Here is a 10508-nt window from a genome sequence, read left to right as displayed (position 1 = left end):
CAGCACATATAATGCAATCTTTTCCATATCACAGTTAAAGTACAGTGAACAAAACTGCTCAACAAACTTTAAAACAACAACAAAAAAACCCAGGTCATTAATGTTTACATGCAGGTGAAAAGCATTCCAAGTGACTCACATTATGTACTGTCAAAGCTTAATTCTACTATTTGGAAATAAGAAAAATGCATCTTGGGGAGAAAAAAAGCAATTTAATAATTTCCAGTGATTTTTAAGTAAAAGAAACTCCTAACTACTGTAAGGTCATACCATATTTAACATTGCAGGAATACTAAAAGCAAATTATTTAAAAGAGAAATGCACAGTACAATGGAAATAGCTTGTTTATCCAACAAATACAGTAGATCTCAAAAACAAAGAAAAAACACAACCAGGGAACTTTAAAAATATAAAAATAAAACCAAATGAACCAGCAGAAAAGTTACTTTAGACAACTTTTTCACCTTCCTAGGCCAATGCTTTACAATCATTGAGAAGCACAGATACCTTCCTGTTCCTACAGGTGGTGTCTTCTATATACAGCAGTTAGATCTACATGGTTAGATTTGTCAAGAAACAAATTATTTCATCCCCAGAACTTTGAGTCAGACAAGATTCTCCATTTACTTAAACTCTTTCTACAGAATTCTGAACAAAAATGTACTGTTTAAGGCATCTTTTTTATAACATTTTCTCTTCACTCAATGATGATAGTCATGCAGCAGTTTAATGATAAAAATATATTAATATTTTACTATACAGCAGCAAGAAGTTAGTTGTCAATTAAAAGCACACAAACATCTTTAAAGGAAAACCTGTAAAAGTCTATAGTTACAAATAACCAGTTTGGAGGACAACAGCTGACAAATCAGTGCTCTCCTAAGTTCTGCATTTTTATACCCTACACCTTGAATATAAGAGTTACAAGAACAAACTTGATAGGAGGCTTGTACACTTGGGGTCACAAATACACTTAGAATATAATGTAGCCAGTAATAACTAGCACCACAGCTACATGGAAATCCTTTACATACACCAACTTGGCTTTCACTTTTATATGAAACTCAAAATCCATGGCTCAGTAGGATAACTCTATAATTGTGTTGCACTGGTTTCTAACAGGCCTACATAAATTAATAGCACTGGCATAAATCAAAGGATAGCTTCAGACCTCTTGCAAGTTTAGGAAACAGTGCTAGTGTCAGTGACCACACAAAGACTCACTACCTGTTGTCCAAATACAGGTTCACTGGAAATTGCTGCACATAAGGTAAGTACTTTAAGTCTTTCTACACATAATAAAAAAAATATATTATGAACAATACAAGTACATCTCATATACACAATAATGACAATACGCCTACTTAGTTGTAAACCAAACAGGAGCAGAAAAATATTATGGGAGGAGATACTTTTTTTCTTTTTTCTTTTTTTTACTATTTGAATAACTTTGGTTCAAACCGTAAAAATCACAACTTAGCAAATTTCATTTAAATGCCTTTTTTAATAATTTTCTTCATGTTCACAGAAGTTTCACTGACCATTTTATATGTTTAAGGTCCAGATGCAATGCATATTGTATAAAAGAGAGCACTTATTGTTTACCTTGCATGAATTAAACCTACGTACCTTTTAACTCTACAAACTTCTGCATAACATTTAGACAAAGCTCAGACACAAAGCATGCCTAGCCCTCATATATATACACATCTCTAATCACAGGTATATAGGGTGTCAAATATACTATAATAACCTCCATGTAAGGTTTGAAATTTGGTAACAAAATGAGAAGAAAAAACTAAAAATATTATTTTACGTGTTCTAAAATATCTCTTTTTTTTTTGTGCTAAAGTCAAATGTTAGCTCAACATGAAAAGGACTTTTTTTTTAATATAATTCAGCAATATTATAATCTTGACCATTTTGCAAACACTTTTAATAATAATAGCTTAAACGTGTACAAAAGTTCTTGGTTAATTAGGGAAATAAACACTCAGTTCTTTATATTTTTTAATCAAGTAGGAAACACAGTTCATATATAATGTTATTACTTTTTTTTTTTTTTTTTTTTTTTGTTTTGTTTTAGCAGCTGCTTACTGTTTTATATGGTGGATAAAGTGGACAACATCCAGCGATGGGTGGCAAGTCAAGAAGAGAAACTGTCAGTTGGTGGAGGTTCGGTGGGTGGTGGGTGCTCCCTTGGAGTTAACAGTTACATTTTTTTTTTTAACATTTTTTAAAATTTTATTTTCTCTCTTTCTTTATAGTATAGTTTTTTCCTCTCTGTTTGTGTGTGTATGTGTGTTTATGTTTTTTACAGTTTGATCAATCTTCCTCCCCCTCCTCCTCCCCCTGCAGCAGCAGGGTTGCTGCTGCTGTATCCTCCTGCTGCTGCTGCTGCTGCTGGTGGAGCTGCTCACAAGCAGCCCGCTTCTCCCTCTGCTTCTCCTGGATCTTCTTCATCTCCTCGGAGTACTTGCAGAAGGTATGGCCGAACTTGGCCCACACTTTATAGGGGACAGTGATGGAGTTGCGGTAGGTGGGCTTCACCTCGCTCACCCGCATGAACACCCCGTACTTGTTGGAGCCCACGTCGAAGAAGAAACGCTTGTTGTCCACAGTCAAGGAGGTGCCCTCGGGCAGCTCGGCCGGCTCCTCCTCCACGCCATAGTCGTCGATGAGCTTGGCCAGGGCGTCACGGAACTCGATGAGCCCCTGGGCCGGCAGGGCGATGGTCTGGCCCTGCGTGGAGCCCAGGCCGGGCCCCCGGTTGACCGTCTGGCGGATGCGGAGGAAGCGGCCCCGCTGGTTCTCCTTGAGATCCATGTAGTACTTGCGATTCTCTCGCACCAGGAACTCGCTCTTGAGTGCCCGGCGCGGTTCATCCTGCGCCTGGGCCAGGTCCGGGGGCTGGCTGGGGCCCAGCTGCGCGTAGTGCTCGATAAAGTCGCCCAGGTAGTCACGGAACTCCACGGCCACCGACATGGAGAGCGTGAGGCGGCTCTTGTTGCCCCCAGCGCCCACCTCGGCGATCTTCAGGAAGCGGCCCTTGGCATTCTGCTTCACGTCCAGGTAGAAGCGCTTGTTCTGGATGTCCACCCGCTTGGAGGCCAGCTCCTGGGTCTCATGCTGCAGCCCCCCCGGGGCCCCGCCGCCGCCCCCGCCGCCGCCGCCCCCGCCGCCGCCCGAGCCAGAGCCCGGGTGCCCCAGGGAGCCGCCAGAGCCCAGCGCCGCTCCGCTTTGCTCGCTGCCACTGTCTCGGTCCGCCATGATGCTGCCGCTCAGCCGGCCGCCCGCCGCCGCCGCCGCCGCCGCCGCCGCCGCTCCGCCTGCCGCTCCGCCTGCCGCCGCCGCTGCCTTCCCTTCCCCCGGCTCCGCCTGCCGCCGCCGCCGCTGCTGCAACCCCCACAGCCAGCCAGCCGATCTCGCGAGATCTGAGGGAAAAGAGACGAGACAGACGAGACCCGGTAACAGGGCACTGACTCCCCGAGTACAGTAACAGGGCGCCCTACTGTACGGCGCCCGGCACGTGACCCCCCGCGCGCTCGCTAGCGCTCACTCCCCCCTTCTTATCCCCCCACCCCGCCCCCAGCCTGCGAGGCAGCGCCCACCCCCCCAGCACCCGGGTGGGGGGGGGAGGGGAGGGAGAAGGAGAGGAGGAGGGAGCTGGGACGCGTCGTCGCCGCCGCCGGGCTGGACCCCTCCGCCGCCACAGCCCGCAGGGGAGGGGGGGGAAAAGGGGGAGCTGCCACCATCCGCAGAGAGGGGGGGGCAAGGCTTCAAATAGGTCAGCGCCGGTTCCGACGTCCGTCGGGGCCCAGGAGACCCGGGAGCGGCCTCCCCGGGGCCTGCGCAGCCACCTGGGGGGAGTGGGAGAGAGCCCGAGGCAAGGCCATTCCCCTGATTCCCCCATCCACCCAATCTAAAGTGGGGTGAGGGGACAGGCCCCGCTCCGGGTTCTCCTACCGCAGAGCCCTGGCCCCGGAGACGGGAGACCCGCAGGAGGATGAGGAGCCGCCCGGCCTCCCGGAGATAGAGCAGAGGCCGCCAGCGGAGCAGCAGACACCTTGCCTGTCCCTCCCTCTGTCTCTCCCCCTCCCTCTCTCTCTCCTCTCTTCCTCCCTCCTCCCCCTCCCCGCGCACGGCAGCGGCTCTGGCCTCAGATGATCCCGCTCCCCCTCCCCCCAACCGCAGCCCCGCACCGCCCAGTGCACCCGGGCGGGGGCACTAAGGGAAGAGAAGGAGAGATCGGACTCAAACTGCTGAGGGCGCTTACAGATCCTCATCCCCTCTCCATTGCCCCCTCCCAAATCCCACCGAACCATAGTAAGCTGCAACCAACCCCTTACAGGACAGCATTGCACATCCCCCCACCTCCATCAACCGGGAGAAGGGGGGCACCGGGCTCTTGAGTTGGCTCAGCTTAGGTTGCAGACCAGCTATGCAGCAAAATCAGGGTACCCAGCCATCAGACTCAGGAAGGAGTGGGTTTCCAGAATAAAGCAGGAATCAGAATAAAGGAAAGAACCAAACCAGCTTTAGGAAATCCACTCTATAAAAATGCCATCGTTTGAGGGGAGGGGAAACTGCAGTTCTTTCCCAAAATTCATTAGGGCAGGTCCGAGTCCTTTCCTGTACTAAGATCAGGACTCTCCAGATGTGGCAGGCATAGACTATTCCCTTTTCTCTTTTAAACAAATAAACAAAAAGATCCCTATTTGATTTAAGTGAGGGGACCTGACAGGCCAATGCTTATGTTAAACACCGTTAACACCGGGTCCTCAGATGTGATGGAAAAGGAAGATGTACTAGAAGAATAATAAGAAAGAAAGGAGGGCCCAAAAGTCCTTGGTTCACCCTCTGAGTCAACAACCAAGGACCCATTCCCTTTCTCTCCGACAGAAGACGTTTGCCCCAGTCCTTTAGGAGGTTCTGAGAAAGCTGTAGCTCCCTATCCACATTTTTGTTTCATGAAGGGCCTAACGAAAGGAACCCACAACCCAATCCTTCTCCTCCAGTGCTGAGGGCAGGAGGAGGCTGTTAGTATACTCCTTTTTCCAGCAGAAAGAACAGACCAAAACCTGCACAGGTTTCTCAGACCTGACGGTTCCAGTGCCTAGCCCAGGACTGCCTTCTCAACTAAGCCTAGCCCTGGCAAGATTCCTTGCCAAAGCTCAATTCTGATATGATAGGGGGCAATAAAAAAACCCTCATGTATGGGAAGAATCTACAATCAAAGGGGTAAAAATATCAATGGGACATTTTTGGGTCCAAAATCATGTAACTCTCTCTAAAGTAGGCCTCTTGTACCTTACTAATCAAGGGCCCTTGTGACTAAATCCTAAATAATCAAATCTCTTCTTGATGGAAGATAAATTAACATTCAGGCACTCATTCCACTAATGTGGGTTCTCTATCATTCAAGTAGTAAAATTCAGAGAATTCTGATATCAAGAACCAGATCCAAAAACTATGTATACCATCAGTCCAGTCATCAGCCCATATCTAAGGTTAATCCAACCCAATAAACATTATGTACCTACTACATACAAAGCACTGAACAACAGGTTCTGGGGAATGGCCTCATAGAAGAGAGAAAATTCCTAGTTCTGTGTCAAGCACAAATTATTTCTCTAGATGAGAATTTTTCAGGTGTCCCAATATGGATACAACACAAGAGTCCCTCTCCATTCTCTTCAGTTCTTTTCCATCGCTTACAGAAGCTCAGGGGAATGGGAAACTAGACTCTGCTTCCCCTATTACCTTTTATCCCTAATATCCACTTTATTGCTCCCTCTGAGGAGCCCCATCTCATATCAGCAATGACAAGGAAAATGACTAAAAATGTTCCATCAGGAATGATCAGGACCCTGGATAGACCCGGATCCCTTCTCTCTAGATAGGAATTTGCTTCCTGTTCAGTATCTGAGATATTTGGGATAGTGCTCCCAGGTTTCAGCTTTGGTAGCGAGAGAAAGTAGTTTTGAGTAGCCAGGAAATTGGTGCTTTCATTTGGGATCCTCCGCTTATTGGGGTTTTCTTCACACTTTCGGAGAAAGTTTCCTTAGCAGAATAGGATAGGGCAATAGGAACACTAAGGAACCAATGCCCCAAAGGACAATCTTCTCTAGAGAGGGCATCGGAAAGAGGAGTCGGAACCCCGAATCCTTTCCCCACAGTTTCTTACCGCCATAGGTTTTGCTTTGAGAAACAGAAGTTTGCGTTTGGGGATCCTCAGATTTCCCCCAAACGCAACTGTAGCCCCTAGACGCTCAAAAAGGTCTTGAGTCCTCTACGGGGAGGGAAAATGCATAGTTCCCGTCAAAGCAGTTTTCAAAGTGAGGACAAGCAGAAGCCTCCGATCCCGTCGGTGCAAGTTTCAGAGGAGCCCAAGGGAACAGAGGCTAAGGAGACCAAGTCGGGGAGGAGACAACCCACCCGAGATACAAGCATCACCACATTTATAACAAAACAACACCACAACAAAAACTGGAGGCATTTTATACCAGTTTTTCTTTACAATATTCCTACTTTATAGCCAAAGAAATAAGAGAATACAGAGAAAGAAATAATGTGTCATCATGAAATAGTTCAATTATAAATCAAATAAAGCAAATTTTAATTGCTGGAGTAGGAAAAAAAAAAAAGAATTTCATGCAAATTCCCTGGGGGCAAATGTTTCCAAAGTTGGGGAGAAAATGAGGTTCTCTATTCTAGATAAGTCTACAATGGGGGTCTGAAAAGAATGAATGTGACTGCAATTGGGTATGATATTTACAACGAAAAATTGCTCAAATGTGATTAAAATTTTTAATACTGGCTTACACTTAGGATTTAAATTCCAAATACAAAGCTTATCCACTTAAGAGAAATCTACTCCTTTGTTAATTATCTAAGTTCAACCAGAAAGATGCCTCATATCCAAATGTTTATTATTTTAAAACAAGATATTAGATGTAAAATTAAGTTTGAACAATTTAAATAAAGTTGAAAATAAAGGGGGAAACGATATTTAAAATTAAAAGGCCTAAAAAAACTCAGGGAATATTAAAGATTTTATCAATATATTCAAGCCTCTGATTTTATAGATGAAGAAATACAAGTTACCCTCCCAAATTGTTTGTGTTTGATTTTTCTTTAAGGGTTCCTTATATTGCGGCAGACGGGAGGTAGAAACAAAAACCTACTTAGTCCAGAATATTAAGTTTTCTGAGACTATTTTATCGTGCGATTTTTGACTGATTCTAGTTTTTAAAGCATCTTTACAAAAATTATTGGGCAAGATTGTCCATTTATGAAAAGCAAGCTATAAATATATAAAACCAAAAGAAAACAACTTAACAAATAAAATGGAGTAAGAGTAGGAAGGGAAAATGTTTTGATTTCCTGGGATCACAGGGTTTAGGGAATTTCAAAATTAACAAGTTCTACTTGGAATTAAAACAATCAAAGTCAACATATACATTAAAGACTATAAAACACTAATAAAAAAAAAAAAAAAACAAACACATACCTACCTTCCTCCCACCTCTTGCTTGTGAAGTTTCTTAACCAAAACAAGTTATCTAGATTAGGATAGTAACATTTTATAATGTATATAAACAGAAGCAAAACGTGAACTGCCGATTTTCAGGAACTCATTTAAAAGCAAAAGAAATCAAATCCCTGACTTAAACCAAAAGGTTATCTGAAAATCTGAAATTACAACTGAGATATATTAATAGTGCTCAACATGGAGGACTTGATCATTTCTTTTAATGGCCGGGAAATATGGGGAAATTTTTGATACATTTTAATATTTCAAAAAACAAGAAACAAAACAGTTTAATTTCTTAAGAAACCATTTCAAAACGTTTGTCTTATTGTCCAACCAATTCTTCAAAGTTCTACCTCTTCAAATCTTAGTCATTCCAAAGGTTCATGATTAAATTTTTGATATGAGCATTAATAATATGAAAAGAATTCATTTATGTAGTACTACTACACCTCACAAAATACCATTAGAATAGTTTGAAGAAAAACGAGTAATACAATATTAACACAAAGAAAATTTCGGTAACCAATTCAGCAGAGCAGAAAGAATATCCAGAAGGACAACACAGGATACAAAAATTGTAAATATTCAAACTCCCGCAACCCATCCTTTCTTATTTTGTATTTCCGTAATTATTTAAATTGTTTTCGAGCTACTCAAAGGAATTAAAATATAAGTTTCTGTAACACTGAATATTTCAATTCCCGAAATTTCTCTGGACATATATAAAAAGTCCAAATTTGAAGGATAGCAATGAGAGACCTGAAGGAAAAGATTATTTTAACCTCAACCAACGAAGGCAAATAAAATCCTATTTTCCCTAAATTACAGAAACCTTTTCAAAAGGCAATGAGCTCTCTCCGACGGACTACCAGAAAAAGCAGTCTCCTTTGCAGGAAGCCTTTTGTGGTGGTCAAAGGCCAGGTATTACCGGGGGAAAATAGGAAAGGACCCCGAATTCAAGGATATGGAGTAACTTCCTCCTGGGGAGTAGCCACAATGGCTTTTAACCACCTGAGCTCACCGAGTTTTGAAGATTTAGCAACATCACAAAAAGCTCCCCTAAAAACGGTCTGTTAGCCCTCGGCCCGGCCAGGAGGCACCAGGACCTAAGCCAAGCAGGTCTCTAACCTCTGAGTGAAAAGCTGTCACTACCAAACAACGGGGATACCAAGGCTATCCAAAATCCCCATAAGCCTTTCTCTTTCAGGGATTTTTTACCTTCTTTGGGGATGGGGAACAATCCCGTATCTGAGAGGAAGGCAATGCAAGCATCCTACCCTGCCTAACACTGACAAAAGCCAGAGATGGAGAGGTAACGGGGGAGGAGTCGGCCTCTCAGATCTAGCCCCCGGGTGCTGAACCCCTAAATTAGACTGGTTTGGCGGCCCTGCCAGTTTTTTGGGTTGGCTTGACACAAGCTGTCAAAACCATTTTACAACGTTTCAAGGAAGTGTGTGTGGAGGTAAAGTGAAAACGATCGAAATCAACGATGGCATCTTATCCATACCCTATGTATCTCCCTTCCGCCCCCACCTCTTTTAGCCTCATCGGTTTAAAGGGGGAGGGAAATGGGAAATCTAAACACCAGGACTCTTCAGAATGGAGGGAAGGTGGACAGGGGCATCACAACCAGCGGAAAATTGGAAAGAAATTAGGAATAATATTGAAAATTTGATGTAAATGAACACCACTGGTGGTCCTAAGGGTCAGGGGGAGTTTGGGGAAAAGAAGTACGTCTGTGCGTGCGTAAAGGGAAGTAGTGGTAGTAATGAGGGGTGTAGCACAGCCTCTCTCTCCGAGAGGGCGGGGGCAGAGATGTCTGCAGTGATTAAATAATAATCATGGAGAGAAGGAGGAGCAGGGGTGGGCGGTACCCGCTCCGGCGGGAGCACACGCACCGAGCGGCGGGGTTTGGGGTGCAGCTGGGCTGCAGCAGCAGCGGCGGCGGCGGCGGCGGCGACGACGGCGGGAGGGGCTCCAGGCGGAGTGGGGGGGAGGGGAAAGACGGCACGAGAGGAGGGGGGGCAGAATAGAGAGGGAAGAGAGGGCGCGCGGCGCGCGGCGGGCTTACCCGGGCGCTGTCCTGCAGCAGGTGAGGGGAGGGCGAGAGAGGGCGAGCGCGCGCACACACCTGTCCCGGGCGGCGCTAGCTGCGGCTCAGGCTGAGGCTGACGGGCTGGCGGGCGCCCGCGCGAGCAGCCGAGCTGAGGAGGAAGAGAAAGGGGGGAGGGGAGGGAGAAGATCAGCAGGAGGAAGGGGAGGGTAAACGGAGGGGAAAAAGATGACTCGGCTCCGGCGCGGGGCAGGCCCCCGCTCAGACCCTGCCGCTCACTCGCGGCCCTCGCAGCCCCCCGGCTTCCCTCCTCCTTTCCCTCCGGGCTCCGCTCGCCGCCGCCGCAGACGGCAAGTCGTGGCAGCCAGACGTCGGCGCGTAACCCGGCGCTCTGTGCGTGACACCGGGAGACGTCAGCGCGCGCTCCCCCACCTTACACGGCTCGCGCCCTCCTCCCTTCCCTTTCTCCAGCCTTCTCTTCCTCACCCTTGCCCTCCCTTCTGTCTCTCGCTCCTGCCCGGGAGCGCGCGCCCCCACCCCAATTACCGAACCAACCGCCGGGAGGAGCTGGAGCGGGCGGGGACTCCGAGAGGATGCGGGGTGGGGGACGGGAGCGAGAGGATAGGGCCTGGGGCAAGGGGGCCGAGGCGCGTCACCGCCGCCGCCGCCGCCGCCGCCGCTAGGGGATGGGAGGTGGGTCTGAGAAGTCCGGGAGCGGCCTCAGCATCCCACGGTCAATCTCAGGGATGAGGACCTGCCCTGTCGGATGGAAGAGGGAGGGGCGTACTGAGGCCGCAACTGGCCCAAATCCTTGGTCTCGCCCCACCTCGGAGAGCCGTCCAGCCTCCGCGGCGCAGGGCCCTTAGCAGTCCCGGGGGGGGGGGGGGGGGGGGGGGAAGGGGGAGGCGGGAGACGGAG

The 10508-nt window shown here is 47.1% G+C and overlaps 1 protein-coding gene across 2 annotated transcripts; it reads right to left on the bottom strand.

Annotated features, from left to right (window-relative positions):
- Window positions 1-1484: 1484 nt before the first annotated feature.
- Window positions 1485-9923, bottom strand: PURA (purine rich element binding protein A). Of its 2 annotated transcripts, none has more exons than XM_074291548.1 (2): window positions 9609-9923; window positions 1485-3434 (listed from the first exon to the last, which is right to left on the bottom strand). In XM_074291548.1, the coding sequence occupies exon 2, from the start codon at window positions 3268-3270 to the stop codon at window positions 2326-2328; it is 945 nt and encodes a 314-aa protein (XP_074147649.1). In that variant the 5' UTR covers window positions 3271-3434; window positions 9609-9923; the 3' UTR covers window positions 1485-2325. The 2 variants fall into 2 exon arrangements, with proteins under 2 accessions (XP_074147649.1, XP_074147648.1); XM_074291547.1 differs by lacking the exon at window positions 9609-9923 and adding an exon at window positions 3967-9503.
- Between the last annotated feature and the right edge of the window lie 585 nt (window positions 9924-10508).

The sequence above is a fragment of the Sminthopsis crassicaudata genome, chromosome 2 (genome assembly GCF_048593235.1).
Source record: "Sminthopsis crassicaudata isolate SCR6 chromosome 2, ASM4859323v1, whole genome shotgun sequence".
Classification (NCBI taxonomy): Eukaryota; Metazoa; Chordata; class Mammalia; order Dasyuromorphia; family Dasyuridae; genus Sminthopsis; species Sminthopsis crassicaudata.
This window is presented reverse-complemented; position numbering and strand designations above follow the sequence as displayed.